Here is a 24,573-nt window from a genome sequence, read left to right as displayed (position 1 = left end):
CAAAATAGGCTTTGAGTGGGAAATTTTTGATGTTCCATGTGAAAGTTATGCCCAGTCAAAGTTGGGTTGACTTTCTCCTAAGAAACCCTCTGAGTTTCTATTAATGGAATCATGATCAATTCTTGATCAAATGATGGTTATGCTTCACATACTTGATGTTGACCAAAATTGGGAGGCTTTGACTATGCTCTGATTATGGTTGACTTTTAGGTCAAACCAGTTGACTGTGAATCATCTGAACTTTTGAGTGAGGAATCTTTGAAACTGAACCTTGAACTTTGAATCATTGTAAATGGAATATGGAAGGCAAATTTTGGGGTATGACAAATAGAATTATTGATCACACACAACCACCATTCTTGTTGTTCTGGGGTGGCACATAATACTTCTCCCCCTGTTTGGCCATAAATGTTGCCAAAACCAAAAGAACACCCCTCGCTCAATGAGTTTAAATAAGTCCAAAAATTTAAACTGACCGAAAGAAATAAAACAAACAGAACTAAATGCAAAAGAACAAATCAAACAAAACAAAAATAAACACACTAGACTCTAGTTGCAATTACTCCTCAGAGTCAGATCCAGCTGTGGTGTATGAAGAACTTTCTTTCTCAGAGTCATCAGCAGGACTAGCACTTTATTCTTCTAATTCTTGATCATCTTTATCTTCCATCTCTTCAGTATCTGCAAACTCCTCATTCTCATCCATTTCCAGAGTACGTATCATTTGTTCAAGAGACATTTTTCTAGATTCCAGTTCTTTGCAAGTCTCTTTTAGTATTGCTATGACTTCTGCTTTACTGACTGATGCTCCAGATTTGGAAGTTTCAGCTGATGTCATGACAATGTCTGGAACATGCTTTCCTTGAAACAGTTTGTAATGGAAAGCCAAGGGACTTTCTCTTTCGCACACTACATCATGTTCATTGAGAATGTTTGAATATTGATCCAAAATTATACAACTCAAGAGGGATGGAAAGGCGATTGGACCCTTAATACTGATGCTTCCAGCATGCTTCATGGTTTGGTCAAAAATATATTCTCCATAATCAAATTTTGCCTTTGTTCCTACAACATACAAAAATCTATCAAGCACAGTTAAGATAGTGGACTTGTGATTTGTTGGAACCCAATTAGCTGCTCCTATTTTGTGAAGCATTGCATACTTGATGCTCAGCTTACTTGCAGTTAGCTTCTCTTTCATGGGCCAGCTTTTTACCATCTTGGCTATGATCACTTGACAGACTTGGTTGTCTGTTACTTCCAGCTCGGTTTGAGCTTCATCTGTTCTTCCCAAGAATTTATTAATCACAGAAGGAGAGAAAGATACACACTTACCTCTTACAAACACCTTTCTATAGTCTACACTTCTGCTATTGCCACAATCTTCAGATAGGTTTACCACAAATTCTTTGACCAGCTTCTCATAACATTTGGGAAGATTGCACATAGTTTTTAGCAGTCCAGCTTCTTGAATCAGCTCTAAGACCTCCTTGTTTTCAAGAGCATTTGGAGCCAATTCCCTTTCAACAGCCAATCTCTTTTGGAGAACATATTTCCATCTGCTGACACTAGAGGCATAGTGGAAGGACACATTATCAATGGGAACTTCAGGGGTGCTAGCAGCAAGCTTACTGGTTGTAGACTTCTTCCTTGATGGAATGTCAGGGACATTTACTTCAACATCATATTTAGGTTCAACAATTTCCCGCTCTTTTCTTTTCTTTGGAATGACCCTGCTCCAAGATTTTGAAGGACCAACCCCTTTACTCTTGGTAACAACTTTGCTCTTGACAGGACCTGCAGAAGTACTCTTCTTCCTGACAGTGTCTTTGGCAGGGTTGTTCACTTGAGTGCTCCCTTTTGGTGATCCTTGAACAACATCTTTGCCTTTTCTTCTTGTCATTAGCCTGTAGGCTACACTCGGATTCAAGGAGGTAAGTAATTTGTCGTCAGAGTACTCTTCTAAGTCTACCACATTAGTGTCAGTTTCAGTATTGGCCTTAGGGTGCTTATTATTGTCAATGTCATTGACATCCTTTGTGACATTGGTATTCTTAGTAACCCATTGTTCATCCTTGTTGATTTCTAGGTCACTATCAACGGTGTGAACAGCCTCAGCCTTACTGGTGTTATTGAGGGGATCAACCATTATGGTTTGAAGAGGAATAGATATTCCAGGCACTTGATGATTCTCCTTCAGAATACGAGTAACAATCCTGGTAATTGCGCTATCGACATATTTGGATCCTTCTTTAGTAAGTTCCTCCATGGTAGAAGATGCTGAAGATTTGGTACCATTGTTGTGAATACCCTCATTGGGTCGTTTTGCATGAGTCGTTTTAGGCTTTGTGACCTTTACTTCGTCACTGCTAATCGTCCTTAAAGGGACAACCTTAAGGACCCTATTAGGGTTAGAGGACTCTTCCGGTGTTGCTGAGTCTGAAACGGGAGATTCATCATTCGATTGCTGAGACATTCTGAACCTTAGAGAACCAGAACTTGTTTCACACTTGTGAGAGCAATATAGAAGTAGATCAACCCCAGAGAGTAGCTAGCAAAATTACTAGGAAGGTTTGCCGATTTTAGACTACTAGGGGATCGAGGGAGCTTTATATGCACACTGAGTTAGGGAAATTTCAAAACATGGATTTTACAAAGCCCAAATAGTATTCCCTCACGTTGGTTAATTGCTATAATAAGTTTTGGTAGCAGATACCTAACATACCCTTTTCTGTCACATTGTCTTTAGATGTTGTTGTAACATTCTCTGTGACATTGCTTTCAGACAGTCCTTTAGGATCATTGCTCACATTTGAATTTTCCAGTTTTCTCTCCCGATCTGTAATGTCCATTACAAGGCTTACTCTTTCTTCTAGCAAAAATCTATTGATACTTTTGTACTCCCTTACTTTTGCACATAGTTTCTCATTCATTAGACTGGTCTAAAAAAAACCAGTAGACAGTTCACTTATAGTGAGATCACCAACATAGGATTCTTTATCCGATTCATCAGACTCATTAGATTCATCAAATTCGTGATGGTAAATTTTTAATTCTTCTTTGATCATGGAGTAGTCAGAGGGGTGGACAGGTGTGTTAGGCTTCCATAGATAGCAATTATCCTTAGATCTAAATCCCTTCATGACTTCCTCATTTGCTTCATTAGTGATGATAGACTCATCTTTGGTGAACCTAGCATTGAATCCTTCATCACACAACTGACTGATGCTTATAAGGTTTGCAACTAGTCCTTGTACAAGTAGAAAGTTGTTTAGATTAGGTATACCCACCCCTTCTATCTTCCTAACACCTTTGACTTCTCTTATATCTCCATCACCCAGAGTTACATAGTTATTTCCTTCCAATTTGAGATCTACTAGAGAGTTCTTCCTCCCGGTCATATGATTTGAACAACCACTATCAAGGTACCAATCTTCTTTTGCTGGCATCCTTAGAGAAGTGTGTGCTATTAAAGAAACATTCTTAGCTATCCCAGATTGCTTCCTGTTACAAGTATCATGATCAAGTTTGACTTGTTGAGTTTGGTCTGTATATCCAAATAGTCTGAAACAGAATGGCTTTATGTGACCAAATCTTCCACAGTGATGACACCTCCACTTCTGGAACCTTTTCTTTGAGTGCCTCCTTCTTATGTTTCCTTGATGTTGTGACATTTGGATTGACATCTGGTTAGTCACACACTTCTTGGATTCTATCCTCCTGGGTCCAGAGATTAATTCCTCTTTAGCCACAAATCCCACTCCAGACATGTCTCCTGATCTTTGTCCAGATTCCAGAATTTCTTCTAGAGTATTGTTAGGAGTAAATTAATGGTAAATTCATGTGTTAATATAAGTGATTTCTTCTCTAAACTAATGCAAATTGTGATAAATCCATAGGTTTTTATTAAGAATTGAACTGAACAAGTTTAGTTCGTGCGTAAAGCAAATCGAATCACTTGTGGGTGTTATTGTTGCAGGTTTTGAGCTGAATAAGAACTTAAGAAGAACATGAGGAGGAAAGAAAGCTGGAAGTCTCAAAGGCTGAAGAAAAAGATGGAAAGTACAAAGGGCGCGCCGCGAGAGTTCCTAGGCGCGCCGCGAAAATACTTCTGTTTGAGGGGCGCGCCGCGCCAGCCCGTTGCCGCGCCGCGGCCTCAGCGTTAAAAGCCCAAAAGTTCTGTTTTAAAGCCCTAGTTTCCAAGTGGTTAGATATACTTTGTGGGAGCGAAATTAGAAGAGCTATCTGATTCTGAAGCTGAGAATAACAATAGAAGGTAGATTCTTTACCAATTGAAGGCATTCTATTGATGAAGATGAATTCCTCCATTGATTCTTGTATGTTCTTCATGTCTATGGAGAGCTAAATCCCTCTTGTTGAGTCTAAGGTAGTAGTTAACCTATGAATATACATTACCATTGATTAATCCCTGTGAACAATTGTTTGAATTTATTATCAATAAGAAACCTTGCTTTTAATTTACATCATTGTTGAATCTTTGATCGAAAGAAAGGATTTAACTTTTGCCCTAGGTTACTATATTGATTCAATTGCAATTTGCAGAGATGGAATTGTAATTGGGTTTTCATAATTATCGTTCTTAATTACTATTATCGTTATTGTGATTTGGAGAGATCGAATCTCATACCGGTAAAAGTTATCTAATTTGATTTGCAGACATGGAATCTTATTTGAGGATAAGTGAAGATAATGATTCAAAGGATTGTTCTATTGAGAATTAATTGATAATTGTATAGGATTAGGTTGATGAACCCTAAAGACTCAACATCTTTCTTTATTTGTTAACACAAAGTCCTTTACTTGCTTTTATTTTATTATTTGCTTTTGATATTATTATTAGTATAAAACAAACCAAACCAAATTTCTTAACTCAAAATAAACAACTATAGAACGGCAGCGATATTAACCAATCCCTGTGGATACGATATATTACAGAAAATATTTACCCACAAATACTTTCAACAAATTGGCGCCGTTGCCGGGGATTGGTGTCAATATTGCATGCATTGCAATAGTTCTTATTTTGAGTTTTAATTTTTATTTTCTCTATTTGGTTGTTTCACTTGTTTGCTAGTTTTGCAGAAGATTGTGTATGCGCAGCAAAGTTTCTAGCGATCAACTTCTTTTTGATCCCGAGATCGAAAGGACCGCTAGGAGGTAAAATAGCAAAGCACGAAAAAGAGCGAACATAGCAAAAGCAAGAGACAACGCAACCGCGACATCGTCACAACAACTTGAAACCATTGACGAGTCGCAAGAAGGATTCTTCTTTCACGAACTATTCACGGAGGAAGAACCGGAAGTTTTTATACAACCTACTGTTGGCAACATGGCTGCTAATGGTCCATGTGCTAATAGTCCAAGACTCAATCCTCAGTTCGCGAGAACTTCCGCCAACGGGCGACCGACAGAACTGAAGACCGGTATCATACAATTGATTTGTGCAAGTCCTTTCGCCGGATTGGACCATGAAGACCCGTACACGCATCTTACTCGATTCTATGAGTTAGCGGGTACTACGGGTGTCGCTCAAGCTGATGAGGAAGCATTATTTAAGAGGTTGTTCCCACACTCTTTGCTATCTAAGGCAAAGGATTGGTATCTGGATCAACCCGAGGTAGTGATGACAAATTGGAACACATTGGAAGAAAAATTTCTGGAAAGGTTTTACTCTCAAAACCGATTCTTCGAAGCAAAAACAGCGATAGCAGTATTTTCTCAAGGTAGTAATGAATCTTTGAATGAAGCATGGGAAAGGTATAAAGCTATGTTGAGAAAGTGCAAAGGACACGGTTTTTCAGACGTTGACCAAATCCATATGTTCTGTAACGGTCTCACAGCTACAAACAAGACACTTTTGGACGCCACAGCTGGTGGTTCTCTCATGTCCAAAACACCTGAAGAAGCTACTCAGATAATAGAGCGAATGGCTCTAAATGATCGTCAAGGCAATCATGATCGAACGGTAAGAGAAAAGAAACCCGGAATGTTAGAGTTGAACAACAGTGATGCTCTACTTGCTCAGAACAAATTGCTAATTTCACAAGTGGAACTTTTGACACAACAAATGTCTAAACTACCACAACAAATCAAGGAGCTGAACGGGGTATCTAATTCATATCAAGTTGCTAGGTGCGAATTGTGCAAGGGAGATCATCAAACAGGATTCTGTCCACCAGTGCAAGAAGAAGAAGTGAATTACATGAATAATAACCAAGGACAAAGGCAGAATCAATATCAGAATCAGCCATACCAACAAGGTTATCCACCAAGATACAACAACCAAGGGTACCAACAAAGACCACCGAATCAAGGGTATCAACAACAAGCATTCCAACCATACACTCAACCACCACAACAACAGCAAGGAGGACAATCCAAGTTGGAGGAGACAGTGAATCAGTTCATTCAAACATCAGTAATAAATCAGAAGAACCAGGAAGCGGCAATTAAAAACCTGCAAACTCAAGTGGGGCAAATAACACATCAACTTACTCTACAGGCACAAGGAGCCTTACCAAACTCAACCGGAAAAAAACCGCAAGACCAGGAGAAAATTAATGCTGTTACAACAAGGAGTCAAAGGGGTTCAGAATCGGAAAAAGAGAAAGAAGAGATAGGTGACCCTATGGCGATGGAGGTAGATCTGGAAATAAGAGAGGACCTAAAAGAGCCAGAAGTTGTAATACTACCAATGAAACCAGTTGAAGAAAAAAATAAGAAAGATGTTGAACAGGTGATTAAACCACCCCTCCCTTTGCGAGTAACAAAGAAGGATTCAAAAGAGAAAGACGTTCGGAAATTTACGTCCTTGTTCAAAAAGTTAGAAGTGAATTTACCTTTCTTTGAAGCACTGGAACACGTACCTGTGTATAAGAAATTTATGAAGGAGGTATCGGCGAAAAAAAGATCACTAGAGGGAGAACCAAAAATGGCAATCGAAAAATGTAGTATAGTCGCTGCAGCAAGAAAAATCCCAATTAAGAGAAGAGACCCTGGGGCGGTGGCGATACCATGCACTATCAAGAATATATCATTTAAAAAGGTACTTCTCGATTCTGGCTCTAGTGTGAGTCTAATGCCGTTATCCATTTTCAAAAGGCTTGAATTAGACAAGATTAGTGAAAGTAAGTCGCAATTACGGTTCGCCGATCACACTATTAAGAAATCTTATGGAGTAGCGGAAGATGTACTAGTAGAAGTTGATAAGTTTGTTTTCCCTGTTGACTTCCACATCATGGACATTCCGGAAGATGAAGAAACTCCGATCCTTCTTGGGAGACCCTTTTTGTCGACAGGACGCTGTAATCTTGACATTGAAAAGGGGACGCTAACGCTAAAATCATTTGATGAAGAAGTAACCTTGAAGATGCTGGGAGTCAAGAAACACAGGTCAGGGGTAAATGAGAAAAATTCAACTGGTATACCGGAAGGTGCACAAGAAAACAAAAATCTCAAAAACCTCCAAGAAAAAGTCTCTAACATATCTTCTCCAAATTATGATGATGTCAAAAGTCCTAAGAGGGCTAAGGAGAGTGATGGGGAAGATAAAGTGAAGAGAAAAGCTATCCATGCTTTTTATCTTCATGAGTTTGTGGGTATGGAAGTACAAAGTAGCGAGTGTTGGAAAAGGAAATACCCTCCATAAAACAAGGGGTAATGGACCGTCGAGCCATGCGACGTTAAACGAAGCACTTTGTGGGAGGTAACCCACACTTCTAATGTTTTATTTTTGTCTATTTTTATTTCAGGAAATAATAAGGGAACCTTTCTGGTGAAAGCTAGGAAGAGGCAAGTAATATTGTAATACCCTCTGTGAGTCAACCCTTTCGGGCTTGTTACGAAACATTGAGGTCAATGTTTAGTTTAAGTTTGGGGGTGGATTTACTCTTTGCATTTTTTATGTTCAATTTTATGTTTTTATGTCTGTTATGTACTCCCAGTTAGAGTAAGTAGTCCCATAACAAAGCAAGAACCTCAAGCGAAGTATCAACAATGAAGCAACATGTATGAAAGTGGTAGTAAGTGAATGTTCAAAATTTTTGAGTTTCACTCTCTTTTTCAATAAGTAACAAAGCAGGTATGGAATTTCAAACTCAAAATCTTAATGTGTGCAATGAAACTTAAGGTGTTAGTAAATTCTTAACAGAAGTTCTTTATGGTACATTGTTTATTGGATCAGCTTAGCCTTAACCATTGTGAGGAAAGCTTTCCATTGTTTACTATATGCAGGAAGACCATCAATTATTTTTGACGTGTTCGTATCATGCTAAACCGGTTGTTGCATCGTCTGTGGAAATCTGTGGAAGTGATTTAGGCAATTGTTTGAATTTGAGAGTTCTTTGAGCCGACTCCACCGTAAAAATTATCTTCTTCTGTGAGAGTGTGATCCTTTGCTAACCATTCTTTGAGCCTGAGGTCAAGGTAAGTATCATAATATGCACCAAGGAAATACCTGGTAAGTTTGATCTCAATAAAAAGTTTTGTTTTGGACCATCAACCATAAAATTTGGTGATGTGTTTTCTCTTTGACCTTTTTTAGAAAGTAGGGGAGCATTCATATAATCTAAATACAGGTTGATCTCCAAGTTGGGGAGAGTCACTCTCAAAAGAAGAGTAAGTATATGTGGTAATTGGTGAAAGGCTAAAGAATTCGTAGCTTGAAAAAAAAAAAAGAGAGAAAATTGATGGAAAAAGAACACCGTTTGAATATAACGGATGTTGAAAAAAAAGAGATGAAAAAGAAAAACCAAGCTACGAATGGAAAAAAATGAACGGGTGAGAGAATTAGAGTTTTAGAGAAAAAGAAATAAGTTATGAATTGGATGCTTCCCTATATTAGGAACAACCCTTGATTATCTTCTTTTCTTTGAATCTAAACCACATTACAACCATAGAAAGACCTTCTGATTCTCAGATTCCACAAGACTTGATGCGAGCAATTTGGTGAACGTATGATATGGATCTTTGTTGATTTAATTGTTTGGATGAGTGTTTAACCCCTCTTTTATTCATCATACTTTTTGATGAGAGTGATTAGTGCTGATTCAATTACAATTGTGTAGTGTTTTGAACTTCTGGAGGTGATTTGCTTTCAAAGTTTGTTTCATGTGTATGTTCTGAGTTTGCAGGTGGAAGAGGAGTATTTGACTTAGTTACTGGATTGAACCACTTAAGAAAAACGTGTTGAAAAACTTGTTGCATGATTGTCGGTAGACTTTGTTGGAGGTAAGTAATTTTGTTTAGGGACAAACAAAACTCTAAGTTGGGGAGAGTTTGTTAGGAGTAAATTAATGGTAAATTCATGTGTTAATATAAGTGATTTCTTCTCTAAACTAATGCAAATTGTGATAAATCCATAGGTTTTTATTAAGAATTGAACTGAACAAGTTTAGTTCGTGCGTAAAGCAAATCGAATCACTTGTGGGTGTTATTGTTGCAGGTTTTGAGCTGAATAAGAACTTAAGAAGAACATGAGGAGGAAAGAAAGTTGGAAGTCTCAAAGGCTGAAGAAAAAGATGGAAAGTACAAAGGGCGCGCCGCGAGAGTTCCTAGGCGCGCCGCGAAAATACTTCTGTTTGAGGGGCGCGCCGCGCCAGCCCGTTGCCGCGCCGCGGCCTCGGCGTTAAAAGCCCAAAAGTTCTGTTTTAAAGCCCTAGTTTCCAAGTGGTTAGATATACTTTGTGGGAGCGAAATTAGGAGAGCTATCTGATTCTGAAGCTGAGAATAACAATAGAAGGTAGATTCTTTACCAATTGAAGGCATTCTATTGATGAAGATGAATTCCTCCATTGATTCTTGTATGTTCTTCATGTCTATGGAGAGCTAAATCCCTCTTGTTGAGTCTAAGGTAGTAGTTAACCTATGAATATACATTACCATTGATTAATCCCTGTGAACAATTGTTTGAATTTATTATCAATAAGAAACCTTGCTTTTAATTTACATCATTGTTGAATCTTTGATCGAAAGAAAGGATTTAACTTTTGCCCTAGGTTACTATATTGATTCAATTGCAATTTGCAGAGATGGAATTGTAATTGGGTTTTCATAATTATCGTTCTTAATTACTATTATCGTTATTGTGATTTGGAGAGATCGAATCTCATACCGGTAAAAGTTATCTAATTTGATTTGCAGACATGGAATCTTATTTGAGGATAAGTGAAGATAATGATTCAAAGGATTGTTCTATTGAGAATTAATTGATAATTGTATAGGATTAGGTTGATGAACCCTAAAGACTCAACATCTTTCTTTATTTGTTAACACAAAGTCCTTTACTTGCTTTTATTTTATTATTTGCTTTTGATATTATTATTAGTATAAAACAAACCAAACCAAATTTCTTAACTCAAAATAAACAACTATAGAACGGCAGCGATATTAACCAATCCCTGTGGATACGATATATTACAGAAAATATTTACCCACAAATACTTTCAACAAGTATCAGATCCATTGTTCAGCATTTTGAATGACTTGGTCATTTGATCAAGTTTGTGGTTCAACATGCTTACTTCACTACTGAGGGAGTCTATGGTTGCAAGATATTTAATCTTCTCAGTTTCTAGTTCTCTTATGATCACCTCTTGCTTCTCCACTTGTTTGCAGACTTCAGCATTCTCCCTACACAACTTCTTGTACGAGGCAGCTAGTTCATCAAAGGTTAGCTCATCATCACTGGAATCATCATCAGATTCATAGATTCTTGTTGAAACTGCGACATGCTTTACAGTTTCCTTTTCTGAATCTGAGTCTTTGTCAGACCAAGTAACAGTCAGTCCTTTCTTTTGCTCCTTGTGGTAGGTAGGACATTCATCTCCAATGTGTCAGAATCCTTCACATCTATGACATTGAACCCCTTTCCATGGATAGGGCTTCTCCTCTGCTTTGAACCTTTTGCTTGAGTCATATGTCTGACTGATGTCATATGAAGTGTTCTTGACATTGGGTCTGGACTTCTGATCAACCCTTTAAATAAGTCTGTTGAATTGTTTTCCAAGCATGGCTATGGCTTCTGATAAATTCTCATCACTTACACCATTGCTTTCTTTTGAATTATCACCTGTGTTGGTGACAAAGGCAATGCTTTTGTTCTTCTTTTCAACAGGCTCACAGATGCTTGACTCAAAGGTTTGGAGAGAACCAAGAAGTTCGTCTAGCTTCATGTTGTTGATGTCTTGAGCTTCCTCTATGGAAGTTACCTTCATATCAAATCGCTTAGGCAGTGATATGAGGATCTTCCTTATCAGTTTTTCTTCAGTCATTTTCTCACCTAAGGCTGCAGAGTTGTTTGAAATCTCGCGGACATTCATGTAAAACTCATAAATGGTTTCATCCTCTTTCATCTTGAGATTTTCAAACTTAGTGGTAAGTATTTGAAGTCTCGACATCTTTACCTTGGACGTGCCTTCATGTGCTGTTTTGAGAATATCCCAAGCTTCTTTAGCTAGTTCACAGTGTTGTACAAGTCTGAAGATGTTTTTGTAAATACCATTGAACAATGCACTTAGGGCCTTGGAATTTCCCAACGCTAACTCTTCTTCAGATTTGCTCCATTGAGTTTCAGGAATTAGAACAGTGGTTCCATCTTCCAGAATTTTCTCAGGATGTTTCCATCCACTTTCAACAGCTCTCCAGGCCTTGCTGTCCACTGACTTAATGACTGCTACCATACGAGGTTTCCAGTAGTCATAGTTAGAGCCATCCAGGATAGGTGGTCTGTTTCCAAACACTAACAGTTCCTTCTCCATAGTACCAAAATTTTGTTATCCCTAGATCCCACCCAGATGTAAACAGGCAGGGTGCCTGCTCTGATGCCAATTGAAAATTCTAGTAGCACAAACAGTAATAACAAAACAACATAAAACAGTAAAGAACACACATAATTGTTTACCCAGTTCGGTTCAAACAACCTACTCTGGGGGCTACCAAGCCAGGGATGAAGTCCACTATCACTAGTATCAATTTAAAGCTAAACTTCCCCGTTTACAACTTCTCACTTAATCACTACCCAATGACCCTTCTACCTAGATATGGAATATCTCCATTCCACTCCCCCTCAATCACAGCAGTGATTACACATACACAATAAACAATTACAGATATAAGACACACTTCAAAAACACGCCTTGATCTGCTTAAAAGCTTCAATCAAGAGACACACACTCATGCTTAAAAGCTTAGAGTGACACAACAAAAACACAAACTAATTCCAACGCAATCATCAAAGATAATAGCGTGGATCACACGAGACAGTTACAGAACAGCAGTTCTTCACAATACACAATCTTCTGTCTGCGTTCCAAATTAGGATTGCAGGTCTTTTTATATGCAGTCTTGGGCCTTAGGATTTTTAAGAAACACATTACGGTTAACAAAGTTAACCTAATTCACACGCCAACTGTCTGTTACACAATGTGCTGTCAGTAGGATCTTCTGAACGAAATTTGCAGCACTCAATAAAAAGTTTCCTAAACAGATAAAAGTGATAAATCAGGAAACACAATTAATAAACACTAACAACTCCTGCTGTCACACATGAATGTCATGACATCGATCATGACATTCACTACAAAACCTGTATTAGCTCCACACATATATGCAACCTGCATATACACAATCAACCAGGTATGTTTTACCAATAATGCAGCCAATATGCAAACACCTTCAACTTGTATTCGGTGTTGCGTACTTTCCGCTGTGTTAAACTTGATGTTGTTTACTTGATGAATCGTTTCTAATAATGCATGAAAGTTGACACATGTTTGGTTTAAAATGAATTGTGGCACCTTTGGTTGCATGTTTTTACTCTGATTATTTTAATAATTGCCGCGGGGTTTAGAAGGGTGTTACATTTTGAAGGGTGTAGTGTGTGATTTTAGGATTTGAGGTGTTGATGTTGGAAATGGAGATGAAGATGGTGAAGTATTTTAATGGAGGTTTGTGTTTGTTAATGGTATTTTGATTTTGAGGATGAGAGGAAATAAGATGATGTTTTGAAGAAAATGATATGGTTAGATTAATTTTTGCATTTCCAAGACACTTGGAATTTGCGCTAGAACAAGGACGACAACCGTCAGCGCTGACGACAGGCAACCCGTTAGCAATTCAGAGGGTGAATTTGGTTTAAATACGAAATTTGAAAGGGTGATGGTCGTCACCTAGAATGACTGTCGTCATCTTTGTGAAATTTGGCCGTCATAAGAATGACAGGCTAATCGTCATTTTTTTTTACTATTTTCGCTTTAACTTGAGGATGACTGTCATGAAGATGACGAGTAGCCTATCATGATAATTTTTTTTTTTGCACACATTAGTTGATTTTAAGGGTTTTTCGACGCAGATGGTCTCGTTATTTTCCTAATTAATCAAATAACTAAAAACAAGGTGAAAAACTCGTGGGTTGCCTCACAAAACGCTTTTGTTTAAAGTAATTTAGATAAACTTTTTAATTCTCAATTTTTAAGTGGGTGCCTTCAAGGTGAAGTAATCAACATTGTTTATATCATCTCCGGTGACATAGTGCTTGAGCTTCTGCTCATTCACTACAAATGATCCAATGGAAGTACTCCATACATCCATCGCTCCTGACGATATTACTATTTACACATGAAATGGTTTAGACCATTGAGAGAGGATCTTTCCAAAAAATAGCTTCTGGCCCAAAATAAATAATAAAACAAGTTCTCCTTCATGGAATTCTCTTTTAATGATGCGCTTGTCATGCCATCGTTTTATTATTTCTTTGTATAACCTTACATTTTTGTAAGCGTCGAGCCTAATTTGCTCTAACTCATTTAGCTACAACTTCTTTTGCTTGTCGTTGGCTTTAAAATCTATATTAAGGGCCTTGATTACCCAATAAACTTTGTGCTCTAGCTCCACCGGTAAAGGGCAGGATTTCCCATAGACAAGTTTGAAATTTGTTTTGATCTCTCTGTTAGAGACTTCCACCTGGCCTCTTGTCTGTGGATGGTAAGGGGTTGCAACTCTGTATCTCACTTCATATTTCTTTAATAAATTTTCAAACTGTCTTGAGATGAAATGGGATTCGCCATCACTTATAACAAGCCTGAGGACTTTGAACCATGTGAAGATGTTCTTCTTGAACAACTTGATAATGACTCGTGCATCATTTGTAGAAGAGGCGATGACCTTAATTCATTTTGACACATAGTCGAATACAACAAGTATGAACTGGTTACCCTTAGAGAAAGGGAAAAGTCCCATAAATATAAAAAATTTCCACCTCTAGGATGTTTTTCAATGACATTTCATTCCTATTTGAAATATTCCTAGTGTGTTGGCACTTGTCACACTTCATAATAAAAATATGCACATCCTTAAAGAGGTTGGGCTAGTAGATACCAGCTTGGATAATCTTTGAGATAGTCTTTGATGTACTTGCATACCTAACATATGAGGAGGAATGGTAGTGAGTAATCATGTTTTCCATCTCCTCTTCAGGGACACACCTTCATAAGATAACATCGGTGACTCTCTTGAATAATATATGTTCATCATAATAATATTTATTCAGGTTAGAAAATAACTTTTTCTTTTGTGATAATCCATATAAGGAGGTAGGACTCCAACTTTGAGGTAGTTGATAAAGTCAGCATACTACGACTTTTTAGATCGTATTAATGTGATCAGCCTATCATCAGGAAAAAGATTCATCCAAGGATAACTCTTCCTTTATTGAATCACTAAGTTTGGATAAATTATCTGCCACCACTTTTTATATTCCCTTCTTATCTTTAATCTCTAAATCAAACTTTTTAAGTAGTAGAATCCACTAAATCAGTCGAGGCTTTGCTTCCTTATTTCTCATTAGGTATGTGATGGCAACATGGTTAGTGTAAAACAAGGATTTTTGATCCAACTAAGTAAGAACAAAAATTTTCAATGGCAAAGACAATGGCCAGAAGTTCCTTCTCGGTGGTCACGTGATTCTTCTATACCCCGTCTAGGATTATGCTCGTATAATCATTTCCTTATTAAATATATTTAAAGTAAAAAAAATCAATTCTAAAAAATAAAATAATAAATGCATTTTATATTCGGTTTGTGCAGAACAGGTGGCCAGTAACGAACTGCTTGATCTTCGGTGATGGTTGAGAAAAAAAGGGGTTGTACGTGCAAGATACTCCAATGCCAAAATAAGAGAGAGAGAGAGAGAGAGAGAGAGAGAGAGAGAGAGAGAGAGAGAGAGAGAGAGAGAGAGAGAGAGAGAGAGAGAGAGAGAGAGAGAGAGAGAGAGAGAGAGAGAGAGAGAGAGAGAGAGAGAGAGAGAGAGAGAGAGAACAAAGGTACAATAGAAAGTATGAAGTTTTTTGGGCAAAGTTTTGATTACCTTGCCCTCTAGAGGTAGGGGCTATTTATAGTGTTCTCTTCGGTATATTTGTGGGCCTAAGCGTAATTCCAGGGCCCAAAATATAGGAAACTGTTGACTAGGTCTTGGTTAGCCGAACAGAAGGAACTAGCCGTTGGCGGGGACGAATGCCTGGCGTGCTCGGATAACCCTTAGCTGTGGGAGACCCACTGATTAGCCGTTCCCGGTCGAACTTATGAGAGATTCACGTTAGAGTTCCTAAGTTTTGTTAAATATGAGTATGCTATGAGAGTGAGGGGAATTCGGTTCAGCCTCTTTTAGATTATTTAGTGGAGATTTTGATTTTAACCACTAAGAGATAGGAGAGCTGCTACAGTTTCCCAAAATGGGGTAGAAAGAGTTCCTATGAGTGGACATTCTCCTTTTAACTTTGGCCCATTCTGGAGGTGGTTGATCGGAGAAACCGCCACCAACATGGAAGGAAAAAATCCTCCGGTATCCACAACCCGACCATTTGTTATTTTTAAAAGGTTCTCACTCACACAATTTTTGGTAGGGGCGACAGTGTCGGTAATACTACCTTGAAAGAACTATTTTTATTTACAACATCTTTAATTCTAGAGGCCTTCAATTTGCTTCCTTCATTAAAGTATATATGGATAAAGTGGCCAACGCTAAAAAGGGTGATATCATTATTAGTAGTCTTATTACTTCCATAACCAAGGACTTGGGTTTCGACGCTGAGCTTAGACGGTTGCATCCTATCATAGACAACAATGCATTAATCATGGCTTCATGTCTTGCACAAAAGATGATCAAAAAAATGGGTCGGGACTCATGCTTCCTAATGATTAGAAACCAGTCCATTAGAAACATGGTGTTGTTGAACCCGACAATAAATAATGTGCAGGATAAGGAGAATCAGTTGTATTGAGTGGATATTGATGCCCATGCTGATTCAGGTGACGACACAAATGTAAAGAAGGACCGGAAAGTGCGAGTCTCCCCACCCATCCTCATCTTTCCCCTTTACCATCCCATTCGCATCTTACCCCGTCACCATTCCAAATCCAACTCAACCCCTCCTCATATGAAATATGATTTTCCTACAAGTACTCAATATGACTACCAGAGCAACATCGAGTATAAGATAAATGCTCTAAGACACAAGGTGGTTGATTTGCAGGCAGAGCAACAAACAAGAAATTTCATGGAGGTCGAACAAGACCATATAGAAAATATCAAGCAATTAATACTAGGCAGATGTTTTCGTAGCTTATCAAATAGGGTGGCATGCCACAAACTGGCTCTTGATAGCGATGATTGATCTCGCTTCAGGTTTTATATATTTTTTCTCTTACTTACATTTTTCAACATTGGGGAGAATTTGTGATTTAAGTGTGCGGGATGGACTTACTGCTTTCAACATTGCCCTAGATTTGTGTGAACCATGTTTCCCGCTTAGTTCCTATTCATTGTAAAAAATAAACCTTTTTTTATTATTTAATCATTTGTGGTTCTAGTAGAGAAACATGGTGTAGCGTAAGCTACAATGTGAATAAATCGTTCTATAAGATAAAACCGAACCCTTATATTGAAGTCATAGTTACTCATTATTGTATTCTTAAAACACTAGTCAAATTTTGATTATGAGGTCATGTTCTCTCTAAGTCATCCGTTCATTTAGAGCTAGCACTGTAGGAGGAAGACTCTCTTGTTATAGATTTTGTTCGTGCGGAGTGAGTAGAGGCGGTGTCCTTTTTGTAGTGGTGATGAATTACTTAAAATGATAAAATATTGTGTAATTTAATATCCACAGTAATTTAATAATGAATCATCTAAATCTTTATTTAAAAATAAATAATTTTGTATTGATTTTTTATTTTAAAAATATTTAAGAAACACATTTAGAGCACAAATTAACAAGTTTAAAAAAAGTAGTGTTGTTTATATAAAAAAAAAAGTAGTGTTGTTTAAAGAATAAATAGTTTTCTAGTGATTTTAAATAATAAAAAAAAAAAGTTGTTTAAATTGGAGCGTGTAATTATTTATACAAGTTAGAAATAGGATAAAGATTAATATATGATTATCAAAATGTTAGTTTGTTATAGAACTGGTATGAGATAAAAACAGTAGGATATACATTTGGGTTTTATCAACATGTTAAGCAGTATTTATAGTTATAATAATTAGTTCACTTGATGCATTCAACAGAGTCGCTTTGGCCGAGTGGTTAAGGCGTGTGCCTGCTAAGTACATGGGGTTTCCCCGCGAGAGTTCGAATCTCTCAGGCGACGATTTCCTTTTTAATTTATCATTGTTTGTTTCTACGGTCTTCTTTCCAAACTCTCGCTTCCGGCAATTATTCTACGTGTTTTCTCATCATTCTCATGCTATCTAACAATCCATTCTGCAAACTTATTTTAAACATTGTTGAATAAATTAATACTACTATCTTATCTCTCTTTCCTAAATTAAATTAACATTGTTGTATTAGTTTTATTTCTTATTTATTTCAAATCTCATTTTGTTTTAATAAACTCTTTTTTATATATAAATTGCCATAAACATAACAATAATGTATTATTATTATTATTATTATTATTATTATTATTATTATTATTATTATTATTATTATTATTATTATTATAAATATTTATAATTTTATGTTTTTTTTATTTATTTTATAAATCATCTTTCGTTTTTCTCTTTGAAGATTTTTTTATATCACAATTCACCTTCCTCCTCTTTCGTTTTAAAGTCACTTGGTCAACCAATATAGTATTTAGTTAATGATCACATTGGACTAACTTAAATATAAATCGCCCAACATCAATGCTTGTTCACTTTATATAAATCGCAACGTGAGAATCGACTTCTCATTCCTATAAATTTTCATAATCATATCTCCTCCAATTCAAACCTCAACCACTTTGAATTTCATTCCAGAAGACTCTTCAAAATTCTCCAAATCAAGATCATCTTCAATCCTCACCGTAGACACGGTCCATTCAAGCAGGAAGAATCTCCATCAAAATATTCTCTTAAATCAGCATCACTAAGTGAGAAGCAAAAAACGTGACAGACCAATCCTAAGGTTCTAAGACCATGAGAAGGTGAATGGAACTCATAATGTTATACTTCTGTTGATCATTATTGCTCTCATCGTTAATCACTCTATCTTAAGGATCCTCATAGATGATGAAAGTTCACGCAACCTGATGTACTTCAGAATCTTCATAAATATGTGCTTGAGAAAGCAAGATCAAAGGTTGTTCGAAGACCAAAGCCTAGTAGCATTCACCGATTCTTCAACTTGTCCATGTGGAAAGATATACTTACCGATATCCTTGGGAGAAATAGGTAGCAAGAGAATCGTGAGTGTTTGTTTCCTTGTTATCCCATGTGAAAATGTATACATCGACATTCTTGATCGACCGTTCCTAGTGAGTCTAGACGATGTAGCCTCCCTCGTCCACATGAAGATGAAGTACTGCAACGTCTTTGGAATACTAGTTGCAGTCAAAGTTGCCATTTTACTTACTTTTTCTTTTTGAAGATTTATTTATATCACAATTCACCTTCCTCCTTTTTCGTTTTATAAATTCACTTGGTCAACCAATATAGTATTTAGTTAATGAACACATTGGACTAACTTAAATGCTTATACCTAAGATTTAGAAATATCAGGTGATAAATTCAGTTGTTTTAACATCTAGAGAATGAGTTTGATTAGAACTTAGAAATAAAAGAATCTTAATACACATTGAACTAACTGTAAAGAAGTTTAAAAGATGACAACTCCATAAGTCAACTTATGTTTGGTGTTAACGAAGTTCTTGGTGACAATTATTAAAGGGGGGGTGTGGATTGTAACTATCAAGTGGTTCTTAATTAAGGCATCCAAACAAGATATCATAAGTCTCTTCAATCAAAGATATTAAGTTCGAATCATAACAATAATTAATTATTATTAAAAACATTTTCTGTATTTTTAATTTTCTGTTTTTTATTTTATAAATCTAGTTTCTTTCAATCAATTTTTACTTTACTTTTATTACATAGAGAATACGTGTCAAGGACATATAAAAACAAATGCAAGTCATTATTCAAAAATCAAAGACTCCAAACTCAAATTAAAAATTGTTAACTCTTCTTTAATCTCTACCTCTTTTTCTTGTGTAATATTTAAATAAAACCTCAATGGTCAGAAAGTTTGATTGAATTTGGGATAATTTTGCGCAAAAGTTTCTTTTGAATTATTATTATTATTATTTAAATTTTTTGTGATTTTTATCGTTTGACCGATTTTCAATTAATTTATGATTTTCTTTGTGATACGAGTATGAAATTAACAAATACTATTACTTAGATATTCTCCCCCTTCTATGTCAAGAGTTGAGGGTGAACCCTTGAGACCGTTAAATTTCCACTACAACAAATAACACTTTTTATGACGAAGCTTTTACCACATACTATAAAAAAACCGCAGGTACATGTGACTGGAGCGCCTTATTTATTTTAAAATAATAATAATAATAATAAATCTGTTACCTCAGTTTTAAATAAAACCGACATAAATATATGCTCAGGGTTTGAGGTTCGATTCTCAGCTCCTGTTATTTAATGTTTTATATGGAACTAAAAAGGTGCCTTTATTTAATGTTTTAACATCTAGAGAATGAGTTTAATTAGAATTTAGAAATAAATGAATATTAATACACATTGGATTAAGTGTGAAGCAGTTTAAAAGATGACAACTCCATAAGTTAAATTGTGTCTGGTGTTAGTTAGTCAAGAAATTCTCGGCGACAACTATTAAAGGGGTGTTGATTGTAACTATCAAGTGGTTCTTAATTAAGGAGTCCAAACAAGATACCATAATCCTCGTCAGTCAAAGATATCAAGTTAGAATTGAAATTGCTAGACACTGTTGAATTAAGTAATGGACTTAAAACTTTGATCCTAAAGCTTGAAGACTTGAAGATGTGAAAGTGTGAAAGCTTGTCTGGTCCTGGGCTTAGGGTTTTTCCTAGTCTTTATTAGTTTATTGTAAACGGAACAATAGTAAGTCCTTAGGTACTAAGCAATGCACACACACAAGGAAAATGGGGCGATAATCATCAAGGCTTAACAGGTTGTCATTCTTCGGAATTAAAGATAGGAACGAGGAAGTAATACATTTGGAAAGGACCGCCCCTGAAAAGAAATCATTAAAACAAGATTGGACATCTTCTTTTAAAAAAGACCAACACTTCTTAATAAAAAGAAGAGAAATTCCGTCCGGACCCATGCTTTTAGAACCATCACAACTCCACACCGCCTCTTTTATCTCCTCAATCTCAAAAGGAACCTCAAGAGATAGTCTTTCAACCACACTCAAAGATTTAAACCCAATACCATCCAATAAAGGTCTAACATGATGCTCCTCCTTAAATTTAGTTTCAAAGTGATCCCTCACAACCTCCTTCATATCTTTAACCGAGTTTACAACCCCTTCACTAGAATTTAAAGAGCTAATATAATTTCTCCGCCTCCTTTCTTTCATAGTTCTATGGAAGAAACGACTATTGGATTCCCCATCATTAATCCACTTTAACCTTGCTTTTTGAATGAGCATGTTCTCCTTTAACTTAAGATTAAACCAAATACTTTTTGAAGCTTTAATCTTATTTAAATGAATCTCCTCCTCCCAATATTCCCTATCATCACAATCATTCAAAACTCTAACCCCCTACTCTACTTCCAAATCAATTTTTCCAAAAACATTTTTTTCCCACCACTTCAACCTATCTTTTATCAATCGAAGCTTCTCTTTCAAAACATAATCTCCTCTCCCTTGCACTTCTATATTCTTCCACTCTTCCTCAACAAACGAAAAGAGCGACTTATGACTAAACCATTAATTATTGAACTTGAACGGTTTAGGGCCCCAATCTTCCTTATCCACCAACAACCAAACCGGACAATGGTCGGAAACATCCCTCGATCCTATCCATTGACCAACCACACCCCACTTGGCAACAATAATATCGGATACAAGAAATCTATCAATTCTACTTTTAGATTTACCATCCCCATTAAACCATGTGAACTTCTTGCCTTTACAAGGAACATCAACTAAACCACTATCGACAATAAAATCAGAGAATTCTTCACGCTCCACATTGCCACTTCTTAAAGAAAGCCCAAATCTCTCGCTCCGTTTCTTCACGGCATTGAAATCCCCACCTATAATCCACTCTCCATCTTGGTTAGAATTTTTCAAGTCCAATAAACGAGCCCAAAGTTGACGTTTTGAAGACAAAGAACAAGGAGAATAAACGTTCACAATATAATACACATCTCCCTTCCAAATCACTTTCGATCCAAGGTACCCCGAACCACGAAAACCAGGCACTACCGAAACAGTATTTGTATTCCACATCGACAAAATCCCCCCTGCCATACCCTCCGAACCAGAAAAAGAGTAATCTACACCACTCAAACCCCATATACTATTAACTACAGAATCAGACACATCAGACATTTTAGTTTCTTGAATTATAAAGAAATCCGCCCTGCCAGAACAAATCAGCCTCCTAATTCTTTTTCGCTTAATCAAACTACCACCTCCCCTAATATTAAAACTCCCAACAATCATTTAAAACAATTTAAAGTCGCCTTCTTACCTTCCATCCATATCTGTTCCGTAGAATTACAATCTGAGAAACCTTTCTGAATTTCCATCAAGCTATTACCATGGACCACGCCCAACTTAGAGATAGCTTTTTCCAATTTTGCATCACTAGAGAACCCAAAATTTGAAAGAGTCCTGCCGTTGCACCTCATAATATCATAATCTCCCGGCGTATTGATAGAAGAATCACGTCCTTCATCTCCACTGTTACGAGAGTCTGGGACTGAAACAGAAGGGAAACATTGAAGAGGGATAAGTTGTGTTGGGCCTTCTATTTCCTCTTCCACTCCATTGACCAAAAAAGCAGCCTTTTTGGGTCTTTTCTTAATGGGCTGCTTTCCTTTACCGACTCCCCTTGGCCCACCCATTAAAGAAAGAGAAAAAAAGGGAAACTTTCTTCTTTTTCCTGTTTTTACCCTGTAAAACCCCTACGTCAGACTTAAAAGGCGTGGCCCCACTATGTACATTGGGTGTAACGATAGAAACCTTTGGAGATGGCATCCTAGATAAAGTACGGTCTGAAGAGGCATCAGAATTTTGAGAGCATGTACCAATATTGTTCCTTTTCTTCTCTAACACATTCTGAATGGCACCATCAAAAGTCGCGCCCACCTCCCTTCTAGATTCTAGGTACTGAACGTTATCATTGACCTGCTGGCTACCTACTGCGCCACGTGGAGAAACGTGTAGACTAAAATTCACGTGGAGAAACGTGTTGTATTTAGTTGATTACGAAAATTCCATTTTTCTTTTGTAAATACAATTTGTGCAAGTGACAAATTGTTCCGTTCGACCGATGAATTAGTAAATGTTAAATAGTAGATACTTGAGCTAGCTCATCCACCTATATTTCTTTACTATTTATTTTCAATTTTAGTTTATGAATTTATGTGTAAGTTATCTTCATCATTGCAATGTATTGAGAGACACATGCATGTTAGTTATTGCATGGGACGTCAATATTGAACTATAAAATCACTCCCCCCTTTCCTATCTCCTTCACTTCAAAATCCAACTTGTCAACTTCAAATTAAGTTGCGTTAAATTTACTTCATGATAACTATTCGATACTCATTTGCAAATTTCTCATTCCACTCATTATTTGACACATGACAATCATGTTTAGGTATCTTTTAAGTTGAAAATCAAACCTTGAGTTATAATTACTCTTCAAATTCAACCATTAGTTTAAACTAACTTTCATATACTAGTATTATATCATATGATTTTATCAATAACTAACATTCATGTAGTATATACATGTGATAAAATTGTCAAATAATTAAAAAATAAATTATAATCCAATTAAGCATCCATTAAACCTCACATGATTCATTCATCACAAACTATGGATGGTGGACATTTTTGTATGGTTAATTAGTTATGCCCTCCATGTTAAATTCTAAGAGCAGAATCATTATATTTTGCATTATATGATCTTAAATTCTTAATGGCATTCAATTTAAATAGTAATACACAAACTAACCACTATAAAAGTAGTTCACCAGCCCATTCCATATCATAGTTTCTTTAGTTATTTATTTTTGTAGCAAAAAATAATAATCAAGTACTTTAGAAATTCAAGATAAGAAATTGTTTTTCAACAGCAGAAGTTGGTATTACTAAGTTGGTAATGCGGGCTCCGGCTTGTCGGATATGTCTGTTTTATCACAATTTTACGGGATGGGTCAATGTTTTAGGCCCGAACCCCTTAATATGCCGCCTCGTTCCACCTTGATTTTTTTTGGACTTTTGTCGGAGTGGACATTAATAAAAAATTTGGCATTTTTAGGCCTAAAAATATGCAATGCCCGCAAGTCTGTCTTATCACAAGTTGGTAATGCGGGCTCCGGCTTGTCGGATATGTCTGTTTTATCACAATTTTACGGGATTGGTCAATGTTTTAGGCCCGAACCCCTTAATATGCCGCCTCGTTCCACCTTGATTTTTTTTGGACTTTTGTCGGAGTGGACATTAATAAAAAATTTGGCATTTTTAAGCCTAAAAATATGCAATGCCCGCAATTCTGTCCCGCCTTCACTTTTTTGTGAGACGGGACAAGATTTTAAGCTTACACCCTCAACTATGTCTGTCTCGCTTCATTTTTTACGGACAAATCTAAACGGGACGGTCATGCACATTTGCCACCCCTAAATAACATCATCAGAGTTCGAACTCTGGTGCACACAATTGTGTATAAGTTTATGACAGTTATTATCACTTGGAGAAAAAATAAAGCATTATGTTTATATGAACAATCTGGTATCCTTAAATTTAGTTGGGTATCGATATCCTCACCCAATCAAACATAATAATTCAATGACATATCATTTATTTTATTTTATTATATTTTAAAATAAATTTAAATTTAAAGCAATTTATACTAAAGGTATGGTGTCCAAGTTAAATTAATGGGTACCAAAAAAATTTACCTTGTTTTTAACTACAATTGTATTGTATATATATCATATATGGGATACAAATTGACAAATTTGCAAAGAATAATTACAATATCATCAATTCAAATATACAT

At 36.4% G+C, this 24,573-nt stretch overlaps 1 protein-coding gene and 1 non-coding gene across 2 annotated transcripts; one reads left to right on the top strand and one right to left on the bottom strand.

Moving 5' to 3' along the window:
• Positions 1 to 634: 634 nt before the first annotated feature.
• Positions 635 to 2,476, bottom strand: LOC131640024 (uncharacterized). Its single transcript, XM_058910441.1, has one exon. The coding sequence runs from the start codon at positions 2,474 to 2,476 to the stop codon at positions 635 to 637; it is 1,842 nt and encodes a 613-aa protein (XP_058766424.1).
• Positions 2,477 to 17,576: 15,100 nt separating this feature from the next.
• On the top strand, positions 17,577 to 17,658 carry TRNAS-GCU (transfer RNA serine (anticodon GCU)). The gene has a single exon. It is a non-coding gene; the product is annotated as a tRNA-Ser (tRNA).
• The last annotated feature ends 6,915 nt before the right edge of the window (positions 17,659 to 24,573 follow it).

Source organism: Vicia villosa, unplaced genomic scaffold (assembly GCF_029867415.1).
Source record: "Vicia villosa cultivar HV-30 ecotype Madison, WI unplaced genomic scaffold, Vvil1.0 ctg.002896F_1_1, whole genome shotgun sequence".
Classification (NCBI taxonomy): domain Eukaryota; kingdom Viridiplantae; phylum Streptophyta; class Magnoliopsida; order Fabales; family Fabaceae; genus Vicia; species Vicia villosa.
Note: the sequence above shows the minus strand (reverse complement) of the source record. Positions and strands in the feature narration are given on the sequence as shown.